Below are 15,377 nucleotides of genomic sequence, written 5' to 3'. Positions count from 1 at the left end.
CCTACACGTGATGTTAAAACGCTACCTCATGGAAAACGATCGTTAACAGGCGAGGATGGTGCGGAATGGTTTTGCGTGTTGGGTTAGATCGGTAAACTCCATGCAGTGCTCATCCAAAGACAAAAAAACAACAAAAAAAAACACTTCCCTTTTGCTCCCAGAAGGAAAAGCGGGATGAGAAAGCCATGTTGGCGGCTCTGGATCATGGAGGTGGATGAGGGACAAGCTGAAGGAACAGTGACAAGACACAGAAATGAGAGATGAGGATTTATACAGACCACAGCAGACAACGACAACGTCAAAGTCAAATCTGCTAATGCTTTGTCGCACATTCGTTCATATGATGTATAGAGCACAAAGGTTCATTTTCAACTTCATTTCTGTGTAGACTTTGCACACCTGACAGGGCGACAGCTGCGTTGGAGGAGGAAGACTTCCGCAGACAGTCTCGCTCTTGGTTCACTTTTATTAGTATGTTTCACTCCCTCTGACGTTCCTCATTTTCCAATTAATTCAGGTTTGTTTATTAAAAATGACAATTGAACCTTAGATTTAAATAGCTTACAAGATACTAAGGGTGAGATACACAAAATAGTTCACACATGAGAAGAAAGATCTTGTGTTTCCTTTTGAATTGGAAAAAAATATGGTTAAGTAGCAGACTGAGTTACACCTCCTTTAAAGATACTTAAAACAAAATCAAGTCAAAATCTCATCTTGTTTTGCATCTCGTCTTGTGGGAATTGTGTCTCATCCTTAGACTGTATATATAAATTGACAAAGCTAACGTGCTAGCCGCCACGTTCCAAATATGAAGTGAGCATGGGTGCGATTCCAGCTCCATCAACTCTAGCTCTTTCTGTGTCGTCTCTCTCTGTACCTGCTGCTGTCAGACTTGTCATTTTGGTCTTAAATGTTCGTATTAACCCGCTCTACATGATCCTGGTGATTTTATTTTGCAATTTTGTCTGTAAATCAAGATATGAACATTAATAACAGACAAACCAGGCGTTTTCTTTCCCTGAGATCGCTCCTGTTAGCAACACTGTCAATCAAACCTGTTGCTAACGCTAAGCGCCCGCTCCCTGCTAAACCAGCGGGAAGCGGCGTTACCTTAAACAGCCTCACTCCTGATTGGCTCTTTGGTTGCTATGATACTCACGGTCAGAATTCCAAATATGAAACTTGGAACTAAATTGTCCGCTATAACCGCTAGCCTCGATTAGCTTCATTTGCCTGGAGCCTGATGTTTCCTCGTCAAAAACGTACCTGAAGTTGTGTTTTGTTTCATTCACACATGTTCAACTATGCGCCTACGTAACTTTTCCTGTCAAGGGTCTGTCACCTGCTCGTACCCATGGAGATGGCGTTACTTACCCGGGAATGCTCCACAGTATGGCATTTATTTAATTGCAGATGTTTTTTTATGATGCCAGGGGGAAAAAAGCATACACGCATTTCCATAGATCTGACCTGCAAACTGGCATGGTGGCACACCCCGCTCGCCTCCATGGAGATAAACACAATTAATGCCATACTGTGGAACATCTCTCAATATTTCAACATATCAGTATCTTTATGAAGCTGCAGAAAGTGTATATTGTGCGCTTTTAACAGTAATTATCAAGTAAAATGGCAAAAAATGTCCCAAAAATAGATGTTTGAAACTAAACAAAGCAACTTAAATAGCCATTTTCTATAGATGTACTCTATTCCTGGCAAGACTTTCTTAAACTTTGCGTATCCCACCACACAGAGTATACAGTATAAAGTAGGCTGACCCACATAACTCATTCCTCTCTTTATCTTAACCTAAAAATGCCTTGGACAGTAGATAAGGACACAGCAGGCTGCGTTTGCCCTCTGCTCCGTGACCCCTTCACTGGCAGTGGGACATCTGAGTGTTTATATCAGGGCTCTGAATTGGTGCGATGACTAACAGGTGTTATTTTGGGATTAGGCTGGACTTTGGAGCGAGGGGTCAGACACAGAAAGGCCAACGGGTGTAAGAACGGTGTGAAAGATTACGCATAACGATATTGTTTAGTCTTAAATTTAATCCTAGTCAAATTACGCATGTATTGTATTAACAGCTCCTGGGGTCAAAATAAGTCAAAATAAGTCAAAATATGTGCGCTGTCGGCATGCTAGTGTTGTCTGGTCTCTGAAAGTTGTGAAAAGCGCTTATAAACTCATCGTGGTGGATAGTTGGGATGCTCGGAAACACTTTAGACCACTGCGAACCGTTTAAAATTAACTAGTTCTGTTTTTCACATTTTTAACTTAGACATTTTGCTTGTGTCTTTTTGCTTGTGTGTTTTAAATCAAAATATTCATCTAAAACGACTTGACTACCAGGGATGGGATGATAAACAATAGTATCATTTATCGTGATAAAAAGGGCTGACAATAATCGTTCGTGGCAGTTTTTATGTAGTCGTGATGATCGCCAACAAAGATAATCGTCATTTTGTCACCAGAATGTGCAGAAAAAAAAAAAAAACTTCTCCCCAATGATCTCCTCTAAACCACTGTTTTCACAAAGCACAATACTTTAACAGTTGTTTAAATACGGAACACATTCATAATTTTAAAATTGTAATGATTCCTGTCCAGATAATTTTCAAACTGTCTCGTGATATAATCGTTAATCGCAATAATTTTGGCCATGATAATCGAGATAACAAATTTCAATATCGTCCCGTGCCTAATGACTTTGAGATGCTGCCAAATCCTAGTATCACCGATTAAGAAAATACGATTGTAGAAGTAAGTACGTCACAGGGGCGTGTACCGGTGGAGGTGAAAACGGGGGTTTGTCAGCAATATGGCGTTTTGAAAATAAGCGGTTAAAGATTACTCAAACATGAATCACTCCAAATACAACTTCAGAGGGAAAACGAAAAGGAAACATCCAAAGCTCTGAAAAGTACATTTTGCAGAATAGGTCTAACTTGAGATCGTAAAAATCAGGTAGAGCGCCTTTAACTACTCATATCTTAACTTAAATGTCACTGGATAAAGGATTAGTGCCACTTAATGTCATGGTCAAATGTCATGTTTTATCCCTCGTTGGTTTGACCACAGCTGACATCGCCCTATAAACAAACTCTCTCTCATCCTCCCAGTTTGAGCAGCAGCTGTTTGTCTGGTTTTGGTGCTAACAGTCAAATGGCTCATGACTAAGACCCTAAAAAACTCCCACCACACACCGGGGAGACACCACTGAACACATGTGGCTAACGACAACAAGCTAACAACATCCCAGTGACAACATCCAACGTAAACAAGGCAGTCGAATTAAAGTATCAGCATCCTTAAAGGGCCTGTGTTACTCTGTTTTCTGATCTATGTTCTCATGTTTTCTCATCACAAACAGATGAGGAACCCTGCATATTTAGGCTGAGTTCTTCTCTCAAACAGAAAACACTCTGTTCCACCTTGTGATGTCATGTTGGTAATACAGGAAGTGTCCCGCTGTGGTTTTTACACTCCATAGCTGTACAAAATGACAATACTAACTCCACTAGACTAACACTTTCAAGGCAGTAACATATTTTGTATTGTCTATATCGCTAAGGGGATTTAGCAACTTTTACACTAGATAAATGCAGTAAGATTTAGAGGTAAGATTATTCACACAAGGATTAGAGATAGAAAGAACAAGTACATTTCGTTTTTTAGGAGTTATGATTGATGAACAGCTGACGTGGAAATCCCACATAGAGCAAGTAAGATCAAAAGTATCACAAACCATAGCCGTATTACACAAGGTGAAAGAGTCTCTCAACAGAGATGCATTGTTCTTATTGTATAACACATTGGTCGTTCCATATTTGACATATTGCATTGAAGTGTGGGGAAGTGCTTGTAAAACCTACATTGAACCAGTTTTTCTGTTACAGAAGCGTGCTATTAGAGTTATCAATGGAAGTGGATATAGAGAACATACAAATCCAATTTTTATTCAGTTAGGAACGCTGAAATTTAACGAATTGGTGGAATATGGCATTCTTAAAACCATGTACAAAGCTCATCAAAAAGTGTTACCAGAGAAGTTGCAAAATAGATTTCGAAAGAGAGAAAATAGATATCAATTAAGAGGAACTGATGTATTTTCTAAACCAGTGTTCAGAACAAAACCAAAGGAAAGATGTATTTCAATCAAGGTCTTTGGAACAGCCTAGAAAGTAATATTAAAGAATCCAAATCCATTTATATGTTTAAGAAAAGTTTGAAATTATCATTATTAAGAAAATATATAACTGATATGTAACAGGATGATTTTGTGTTTTTTTGTTTGTTTTTCTGTTGTTGTTTTTTTTTTTTGTAAAGTAGCTGTACATTTATGTTTGACTTTGTATAATGTAGTGAATAAGAGTCAGAGTTGATAAGGGGCAGATATTATAAGCTTTTGCTTCTTTCTGTGCCCTTTCATTCACTTAACAAAATTGTACAAAAGCCGTAATACTGTATGCAGTTATGCGGATTGTTTTGTTTTAATGAATGAAATAAAATATTAAATTGAAAAATTAAATTGAAAATTGCTAATGTGGGTCAAGTGTTCTGCCCATGGACACAACAGCAGGCTAGCACGCAGTTTGCCCACCGCATTACTCTCACTAAACATTAATCCAGATTGTTTTAAAGTGAGTGCAATATGGAAGCTGTCACATTTTTACGCCAAGGACCAGTGATGTTTATGTCGAGAGCTGGTTTCGAACCGCCAACCTTTAGGGCGAACGCTCTACAAACTGAGCTACTGTTGCCCATTAGCAGCACAAAAACTTACATATATCTTACTTCATATATTCCATGACTTCTGTTTGTATATGAAATGTAGAAAGTAGTAAAAATAAAGAAAAAAAATCGGTAATTGCTAAATATTATTACAATACTAACATTTGAAAAACAGTATAGTAGTTTTGGTCTGTTATTTAAAGAAACAAAAAAAAAAACTAAAACACATTCACTTATCCTCTTTTCTACAACCCCAGAACTTAACATCAATGTGGTCTAAGTACTGACAGTACTTTAGCTTTAGCATTAGCTTTAGCGTCTGTTTGCTACTCCAAACTGACATTATGAAGCTGTATTTCTACAGGTTTGCTCCATTTAGCGAGTGAAACTACATTTAGACCACATTGGAAACTATTACAATCTGTGCCAGTTTTCCCCAAGTATATCTCTACACTACATTACCCATAATCCCCTTGTTCTCACTGTAAGCATGGCTACCTCAAACATGTAGCTTCCATTTGTGGGTCAATCTAACCAGCATGTGATCATAAAGTACAAATATACCATCTATGAATGGCCAAAATGCTCAAAACGTATTTATTTACTTGACCAAACTTTCACTCATTCAAACCATGTGCCAGTCTAAAAATAGTGCAAAAATAGTGCAAAAAAACTTAAAAAACCAACATACATGCCAAAAATTTGTTACCTGAAATCCCTGGATTAATTAATGAGATTAAATCCAAAACTAAATCTCGAATATTCCGTAAAAGTCTGTCTCCCGAAGTTGTCCAGGGAGTTCGAAGCCACACAATGAGAGAAATGGAAAACCAGGCCTGGGGGACGCCGCGCTGTGATTGGTTGATTTTTTGGGTGACAGCGGAGATGTGGGGACAGCTGTTCTGATATGGAAGGGTTAAAAATAGAGCTAAGACCCGCCCCCTTGACACGTTTGAGCCAATCGGGAGCGAGTATTGGGTTCACGCTGTGGTCCAGGGGTCCCGGACAGGAGCAGCTGGGCGACACATGGGAGATTACTGTATACGACTGTTTGTGTTGGCGTCGTCAAAGACAGTGGGGAAGTGGGTTATGTAGGTGGGCTGGGGTCAGCGCCGTGGTGAAAAAATAGGTCAAGACTGTGAAATTAAAATTTAAATATTGGGGCAGATAAGGATCCTATTTGTATGTATCTTATATCTGTTTGAAGAGATAGAGCTTTTCAGAGGGACTTTTTCTTTGCCATAGTGGTGAGATTTTGACCTTTTTATGTCATATTTCAGATTTGAGCTGTAGACGGCAGAATAAATAACTGCTATGGTTAGTTATCGGATAATTCTGCCATCCATTTGTTCCAGCTCATGCTTTTTAAAAGATACCATGTAATTAAATATACAGTTTGTTTAAAAATACAGTGGATTTAAAGATATAGTCTAATTAAAGATCCTGTCTATGTAAAAATACTGTCTATTTAAAGCTACCGTCTATTTATAAATACAGTCTATTTAAAGATACCGTCTATAAAAATAAATAAAAAATCTATTTAAAGATACCTGTCTACTTAAAAATACCATCCATTTAAAAATACCGTCTATTTAAAAATTGGTTTACTGGGATTATCCTGCTTTGTGACAGTGGCCTAAAGTATTTTCAACATTATCGTTTACCACAATATTTCTATGTAGCAAAATATCATGCTTCAAAATGTGTTATCATGACCGGCCTATGAAGGAAAGAGCGAGCGACACTGCAACTAACACATCTGTCGTTTGCAGTTTCTGTTTGTTGTCTAGGTCTATTGAGCTACACTAAAAGTGTGAACTGTGCCCGAGTCATATTTTGCATAGTCGTTCATGCCCCTGATGGGTGCTCTCTCACCTATTAGCATACTGGCTAGCACTATTGTCCTCGTTTTGATTTTGCCTGAGGATGGAGTAAATGATGCCTAAGCCCTCCATTCCTTTTCAAAGATGGATTGTCTTTCCTTACAAAAAATACTTCCTTAACTCCTCTCTCACACCATTTCTGTTCATTGGCTCAGATCTGAACTTCACTATCGTCAGAGGAGTGGTTAGTGTCTTTGAGATGGAGAAGAACAGCGGACTGGGGTCCTGAGCTGCTCTCACGATGGTGTTGGTACATTCTCTTGTGAAGTGGTTGTTTTGTTAGAAGAGGGTATCTCAAAGGTTATAGTCAACACAGAAAAGATCATTATTGGAAAATGACTTAAGGACTAAACTAGAACTAAACCAGGTCTATGCAAAGTGGTGATTTTGGTCTGAGGATGGAGTTATAAATAGGAGATGTGTGATGTTTCAGGCTCCCATTCCTGTTCCAAAGCCTGAACGATTATGCAAAATACGACTCGGGCACAATTTAGTTGACACAGACGGATCTGAATTTTCCTTTTGCTAAGAATAAACTACAATTATGAGCAAAGAAGACTGTAAAAATAGTTTAAACATAATAGTTAACAGATAAAATCAAGTTTCTGGAGCTTTCTACCATGTTATAACGTTGCTCCTTCATCAAAAACATGTCAGAAGAGGCTTTACATGTCGTCCATGCATGTTTGAGCAATCTAGTGATCTCTCCCGGGCTCTATTCAAACCCTCGTTACTGTCAGCTGTAAGATTCTGTCCAAGCCCACATCATCACCCATGGTCCCACAAGAGAATTCTCCATAAATACACAAAAGTAGGATATGCAACATGTACTACAACTTCACAAACCTTATAAAATGTACTATGAAATACAGTGTAGGTTACGTAGGTGGACTGGAGCAAGAATCGTTTAAAAAATTATATAAAATTGGGACTAAATTATATTTATTTTATTCATGCATTTCCGGGTGATGGACACAAATTGCACTGTTGCCGTAGCGATTAACAATTCAAAACAAAATCCAATGTTTTGAATAGTGAAAAGTCCTCAAAATGGCACCTATGAGCAGGTAGTTGAAATTCATGAGTTTTTATTACAGTTTTGATCAAATAAAAGTTGAAATATGTTGACTGAAAGCTGTTAGAAAGGATTTACAAAGAAACTGGATTAGTGATAAAAATCTGTACAATATATTATGCTTCTTTGTTTTTAAAAATATGTAGCCAATGTCTCTTTAGTTTGGATCAGCAAACAGTACGGGGCTTTTACATGGGCTCTTTGTTTGCCAAGGGGGCCGGGTAGAACATGTTTTAACAACAAACTTCAGCTTCTAAGATTTGAAAAAAAATGTTCTTCTTAAACATAACAACTGCTTTTCATTAAGTCAGGAGAATATATCAGTTATTATAGTTATATGAGCGACTGACTCTATGTTTGTCAAAAGTATCAAAAATCAGATATTACAAAACTAGATACTCATTTGAGCAGGTATAAATAAAAAAAAAAGTAGATGCATTGTAAGGCTTTTTATAGGACAAATGAAAAAGAACGCAAAATAAGCCTCTCTCTCCACATCCGACCCTATAAACCACAAAAACACAAAGCAAACGTACCTTGAGATCGGGTCTCGTCATCGTCTCTTTCGCGGCAGCCGCTCGACGTTTGCCCGTTTGCTTTTAAGCTTACCATACTAAAACTTGAGCGGTGTTGAAAGTCTTTAAGAAGGAAGTAAATGCAGTGATGACAAACGTAACAGGAAGTCACTCAAGCTTCCTCCAGAGATACAAATCTGACAATAAAAAAAAAACGGCTCTGTATCACCTGAAGCGTGACTAAAAGACAGTCATAAATAGCGCTGTCGGGGTACTAGCATTTCAAAGTTAGGAATAGACTCAATACCCGATACTGATACTACAATGATGATAAAAAAACACTATTTATTTAGACAATAGAATGTGATTTTTCGACATTAAATGGTAGTACTTTCTTTTCTATTCCCACGTGTCCTTGTATCTGTGTACTCCCTCAGTCGTCCTGGTAGGATCCATAGCGGTCCAGGGGTGTGTACTAGTGGCCGTACTGGTCTAGTCAAGTTTGGGCTAAAGAGGGTCTAAAAAAAAAAAATCACATCTTCAATCCAGATCTAAACCCGGTTTTAACCAGGACTGAACCAGGTCTGCTGTATATGCACTTATGTTTATACGGTCCCTGCTTCCTGGTGGTGGTGGTGACATTTTGAGGACTTTTAACTCTTTCAAAAGCTACGATATTTTGTTCTGAGTTGTAAATATCGCAAAAGAAGAACAACCCAGATATCTTTTGAATTGTAAATCGCCATGGCAACAGTAGGTCTGTCACGACAGCAAATTTAACCTCCTGAGACCTGGCGTCCTGATCTGTGAACGGCACATTTTGGGTTGTCTAGGCCACAGTGCAAATTTTTAGAAGAAGAACAGCAACAAGAACATGTTCAATTTTGAATATTTCTAAGAGTTTAGAATATGTATTATTTTATTTTATTTTATTTTATTTTATTTTTTATTTTATTTTATTTATTTTTTATTATTATTTATTTTTATTTTTACTTAAAGGCACATGTCTTCCTGCGCCTGTTCGCAGCATTTCAAATGAGACACATTGTTCCAAGAGGCACAATTGTTTCTCATTTTGTTTTTTACACTCAAAATGTGTGTGTTCAGGCACTTAATAGTTTTTGCAAATAAAATCCTGCAAGAGCTCGGGGTCTCAGGAGGTTAAAGTGCGACATAATGGTGAAGAAGACAGAAACAAAAGGGTCTGTTGTCTCGGGTCCCAGGGTCTTAGCGGCCCAGATTTGGACTTTTTCCTATTAATATGAATTTATATTAGAGGGGGGCCCGTGTGAGACTTTTTGCCCCTAGCCCCCAAATTTCTGTCAGCCCTGGAAGTAAATATAGAAGATAAACGATAATATTGAGACTAATTTCTGCCACTGACGCATTAATCCAAGAGCAGATTTAAACCACAAAAACTATTCCAAATCTACAATATGGTTAAAAACATAAGCTGCAAAAAATAAAACAACAAAATCAAACGCTAGTGCTTAGTTTGTATTGAGTCATAGAAGTTTTTTATTTAATCTTTTACGGCTCAAATCTTGTATAGTAAAAAAAAAAGGATCCATAGTTTCCCAGTTGTGCAAAGAAATCTAACATGAATTGAAGTTGATGTAGTGATACAGCCCTAAGTATTCATCATTTTGAATCCCAAATGTATTCTATGTTTGATCAGGTTCATTTACATAGCATAGGTTAAAGCGCCACCTAGAGGTTGGTGGTGTAACTGAACAGGACAGTACAGCAGCTATGTTCCCATCTTTATTTAAGACCAAGATTTATTTTAATAATCATCAACTTTTAGCCAAAAACACTAGCATAAAAGAATGTTATTTATTTATTTATTTATTTATTTATTTATTTATTTATTTATTTATTTATTTATTTATTTATTTATTTATTTATTTATTTATTTATTTTTATTATTATTATTATTTTTATTTATTTTTTTATTTTTTATTTTGGTTGTGTCAATAAGACTAAAAAACTCATTGTGTCTTTACTCTGAGCGGGCTTGCATTTCCACAAACCTGACTTGTAGTTGGTCTGGAGGAAATGTTGTTCCTTTTCACTATAACGTTCCACAGTATGAAGTAGAATTTATCTGTCTCCTTGGAGAATGTTCCGCAGTATGGTTTTAACTTTCCATTTCTGTGGAATCATGCAGCTGACGCGCCATCTCCGGAAAGTTACACACTGCGTCTTTAATGTGGTAACGATATAATATGAACATGTGCTTTTCAAAAACTAAAATATTTTGATAAAGGACTCTATATTGAACTGAGTATTTTCCAAAGCCCTGAACCTCCTTAAACAGTCCACAAGATGGCGCCAGAGCACTATGGGCGCGCGTGGACTTCACACAAAGCCTCTTTATCCCGCGTGCTCTCTTCATCCCGCGTGCTCTCTCCATCCCGCGTGCTCTCCATGACACAAAAGAAAGAGTGAAGTGACTGACGCCTCCAACATATGACCACTGTGGTTTATTTACAAGAGAGAGGGAAGAACAGAGAGAGGAGAGAGGAGGGAGGGAGGGATGATGTAACAGGGCAGAAAGGAGAGGAAGAGGGAGAGAGGGAGGGAAATAAAGAGAGAGGGAGATAGAGAGTAAGAAACAGAAAAAGAGATCAAGAGAGAGAGGGAGAAGGCGAGAGAGCAAGAGAGGAAGGGAGATACGAGAAAGAAAGAGATGGAGATAAAAAGAGAGAAGAGAGAAAGAGCAAGTGTGGGAGAGAAAGAGAGCAAGTGATAAAGAAAGAGCAAGAGGGAGATAAAGAGAGGATGAGAGAAACAGACAGAGAGAGAGAAAGAGAGAGCGAGAGAGATAGAGAAAGAGTGCGAGATGGAGAGAAAGAGAGTAAGATAAAGAGAGCGAGAGAGAGAAAGAGTGCGAGATGGAGAGAAAGAGTGCGAGATGGAGAGAAAGAGAGCAAGATAGATAAAGAGAAAGAGATAAAGACAGCACGAGATGGAGAGAAAGAGCAAGATAGAGATACAGAGAGAGAGCGAGAGAGATAAAGAGATAGAGAAAGAGTGCGAGTTGGAGAGAAAGAGAGCAAGATAGCTAAAGAGAGTGAGAGATAAAGAGAAAGAGAAAGAGATAAAGACAGCGCGAGATGGAGAGAAAGAGCAAGATAGAGATACAGAGAGAGCGCGAGAGAGATAAAGAGAGATAGAGAAAGAGAGAGACTAAGATAAAGAAAGACAGAGATAGAGAGAAAGAGCAAAACAGAGAGAGAAAGAGAGCTAGAGAGCTAAAAATAGAGATGAACAGATACAGATAGAACGAGATGGGGAGATAAAGAGACAGGCAGAGAAAAGTGGCAGAAAGAGAGGGACAGGGGTGAGGGTGAAAAGAGGGGGAGAGGAGGAGAGAGAGAAAAATGGGGGTTAGGGTGGGGAGCTGAAAAGGGAGGGAGGTGCATATGAGAGAGAGAGAGGGGAGGAGAGAGAGAGAGAGAGAGGAGGGAGTGATGATTAAGAAAGAGAAATGTGGTGAGAGTGATGTTATTATTAAAACATAAATCACAAATCTAATCACAGTCACAGTTCTTGTCTGAACAGTTTTTTTTTCCAGATTGTTCCAGCTGTAGTTCTGAGGTCGACCACACGTAAAAGCTTCTGTCGTTACTTGTGGCATAAACAACAGCCACATAACAAATTCGGATCAGTTTAGTTTAAACGCTGTTCTCCGTCTCTACTGTGGATTAAAATGAACCGATACCAGCGCAGAGATAGATCGATATATCGGTTGGATGAGTTTTCCGTGACCTTAAATATCCAGGAGACGCCAATATTTTAGTTTTGGTTGATCTGCTGCCTGTAGAAAATACACATAAAGCTTTATATTAACATTTTAATATGAAGTGATTGGTTTGTGGTTAAAAAAAAAGGCCCAAAAGTATCGCCCCATCGTTGCTCTGACTTCTAAACAATCGGTATCGGCCATGAAAAACCTAATATCAGTCGATGTCTAATCCGTAGAATCAGAATCGGCATCGGAGCGGAAAGAGCTGGACCAGCGTATCCCATGACAACAGAGCGGTAATGGCTGCGTAATGTCTAATGTGCAGATGATGACGGAGGCTGTAAAGAAGAGTTTATGAGCTCGTTAAAAACATGGACACTCCACCCCGAGCTGCGGCGCTGGATGGGCTCGAGTTTACTCCAAAACAAACCACGCCAGAAAATGACGACTTCAGAATTTCTGTGTCGGAGAAAATGCTTCTTTTCAAATGATTAACACAAGAGTCATATTTTTGAAAGGCGCTTTGTTGTTTTGTTTATTTTACGATCTTCAAATTTGGGTTTTAAATCAACTGCTTCCTGGTTTCAGATTTGTTACGCAACTTTTTGAGGACTTTTTTCCCAGTAAAAAAGAAACGTATACGAGTTTGTTTATAACAGTAAATCGCTACAGCAACGGTCGTTATTATGAGGCAAGTTTAGTCCTGAAGCAGAGAGAGAGAGTTATTATGCAATTACAATTAATAGCATAGGATGAGAGAGAAAATGTAAAGAGAAACTGACGTTTGAGAGATGAGCAGTGACAGACATGACTGAGATTAAAATAGAGTCAAATGGATTCAAATAGTAATCAGGCAATGAGTGGAAAAGAGAGAGAAGAGAGAGAGAAAGAGACAGAGAGAGAGACAGAGAGAGAGAGAGAGAGCCAAACAGAGAGAGAGAAAGAGAGACAGGGAGAGAGACAGAGAGAGAGCCAAACAGAGAGAGAGACAGACAGAGAGAGAGAGAGAGAGAGAGAGAGCCAGAGAGGTGAGAGACAGAAAGAGAGACAGAGAGAGAGCCAAACAGAGAGAGAGAAAGAGAGACAGGGAGAGAGACAGAGCCAGAGAGGTGAGAGACAGAGCCAGAGAGGTGAGAGACAGAAAGAGAGACAGAGAGAGTGAGAGACGGAGAGAGACAGGCAGACAGAGATGCAAGAGACAGAAAGAGCGAGACAGAGACGAGACAGAGAGACAGAACAAGAGAGACGGTTTCCTGGCTTCTTTTGGTAAAACGTGTGATGAGGTCCTGACCCAGGACACGCTGGAGGGACTATGTCTCTCTCTGGCCTGGGAACGCCTTGGGGTCCCACCAGAGGAGCTGGAGGACGTGTCTGGGTTGAGTCTGGGAGTCCCTGCTCAGACTGCTGCCCCCGTGACCCAGCACAGGATAAGTGGAAGAAAATGGATGGATAAATCAGGTCTAAACCAGGACTAAAAAAGGGACCATAGGTGAGGGTAGGAATAAACATCTAAACCAGGACTAAAGTAGGACAAAAACAGGGATTATAGGTGAGGTTAGGAATGCATGGGGGTCCCACAGGATTAGCTGGAGGAAGTGTCTGGGGTGAGAGAAGTCTGGGAGTCCCTGCTCAGACTGCTGCCCCTGCGACCCGGCCCCAGATAAGCCGAAGAAGATGGATGGAGGTGTTATTACTTTGCTAGGAATGTCTTCAGGGAGAGAAGCTGGTTACGGGCCCTCAACCCATAAAAGTTCCATAGCGCACCTTTAAAACACTGTTGAACACCTTCACATTTACATTTGTATTTTATGTTTTATAACTTTCCATACAGGGTTTAAGAGTTGTCCAAGTGTCACCTGAAGGAGCCCCACGTACCACAGTTTGAGGAACAATCTGTTGAATCAAACAGAGAAATGTGGTAGTATTTAAAGTATGTGAGTTTGTGTAATCTGAGGCACATTTCCGACTGCAGATAAGAGGCTCGACTGTGCCGCTGTGGTTTCCAGTTCTAATCCCCAAGGACAGTGTCAGGACAGTGTCTCCAAATGCCAAAGTGTCCGAGTTTACACTGAAAACACATAGAGCTACAAGACAAACACTACACAGACAGGTCTGACTGATGGTACACGTGGTACATTTAAAGAAGTATATTTGATAAGATTTGATAACATTTGCCAAACAGTGTGATAGTAGTTGCAGTAGCAGCAGGCTAGTAGTGGCAGTAGTAGAAGTAGTAGTGGTCGTAGTATCAGTAGTAGTAGCAAGCTCGTAGTAGTAGTAGTGGTAGTCATAGTAGTAGGATAATAGTCGTAGCAGTAGTAGTAGGCTAGTAGTAGGGTAGTAGTGGTCATAATAGTAGTAATAGCAGGTTAGTAGTAGTAATCTGGTAGTAGCACAGCATAGTCACAGTAGTCGTAGCAGGCTGCTAGTAGTAGTAGTAGTAGTAGTAGTAGTAGTAGTAGTAGTAGTAGTAGTAGTAGTAGTAGTAGTAGTAGTAGTAGTAGTAGTAGTAGTAGTAGTAGTAGTAGTAGTAGTAGTAGTAGTAGTAGTAGTAGTAGCAGTAGTGGTGGTGGTAGTAAGCAGGTAGTAGTAGCAGTGGTAGTCGTAGTAGTAGGATAGTAGTCGTAGCAGTAGTAGTAGGCTACTAGTAGTTGTAGTAGTAGGGTAGTGGCGGTCGTGGTAGCGGTCGTGGTAGCGGTCGTGGTAGCGGTCGTGGTAGCAGTAGTAGTAATGGTCATTGTAGTAGTAATAGCAGGCTAGTAGTAGTAAGCTGGTAGTAGCAGTAGTCATAGTAGTAGTAGTCATAGCAGGCTAGTAGTAGTAGTAGTAGTAGTGGTGGTGGAGATAGTGGTGATAGTAATCAGGTAGTAGTAGCAGTGGTAGTCATAGTAGTAGGATAGTAGTTGTAGCAGTAGTAGGCTAGTAGTAGAGTAGTAGCGGTCGTAGAAGCAGTAGTACTAGGAGTAGTAGGATGGTAGAAGTAGCTGTAGCCATAGTGCTAGTAGTAGTAATCGGTTAGTAGTGGTGGTAGTAGTCATAGTCAGCTGGTATTAGTGGCAGTAGTAATAGTAGTAGTAGCAGCAGTAGCAATAGTACTTATTCCACAGACTTTTCAATCATACTGCTGGGGCAGGTTGCAGTTTGGTTCATTCTGTTTAAACTGCAGACAGTGGGTCAGACCCTGGTGCTCTCTGGCGCCCTCTGCAGAGCAGATGTGAACACTACAGTGGAGGGATTAAACCCAAATAATTTCATAGGGATTTGTTTGACTGGGACAATATGAAAACAGCTTTAGATTGACCAGTCCAGATTATGGAGGATTATGGATTAACACTTTACCTCACCCTTTCACCTGGATTTAAAAAAAACGTTGGAAGCCATTTTGATGAGACCTGTTTGGGCAAGTTATAAAT

General features: G+C 39.4%; 1 protein-coding gene across 11 annotated transcripts in view; it reads right to left on the bottom strand.

Annotated features, from left to right (window-relative positions):
- Positions 1 to 15,377, bottom strand: part of myo18ab (myosin XVIIIA b) — a 189,784-nt gene that overhangs the window by 142,544 nt on the left and 31,863 nt on the right. Inside the window, exon 1 of one of the 11 annotated variants that reach the window (XM_055225935.1) lies at positions 8,235 to 8,255. The exons of the other annotated variants lie outside the window; for them this stretch is intronic. Within the exon in view, the coding sequence (XP_055081910.1) occupies positions 8,235 to 8,255 (21 nt within the window). Of the gene's footprint in view, positions 1 to 8,234; positions 8,256 to 15,377 lie in introns of those variants that run through there. 11 annotated transcript variants of the gene reach the window in all.

The sequence above is a fragment of the Periophthalmus magnuspinnatus genome, chromosome 13 (genome assembly GCF_009829125.3).
Source record: "Periophthalmus magnuspinnatus isolate fPerMag1 chromosome 13, fPerMag1.2.pri, whole genome shotgun sequence".
Lineage (NCBI taxonomy): Eukaryota > Metazoa > Chordata > Actinopteri > Gobiiformes > Gobiidae > Periophthalmus > Periophthalmus magnuspinnatus.
This window is presented reverse-complemented; position numbering and strand designations above follow the sequence as displayed.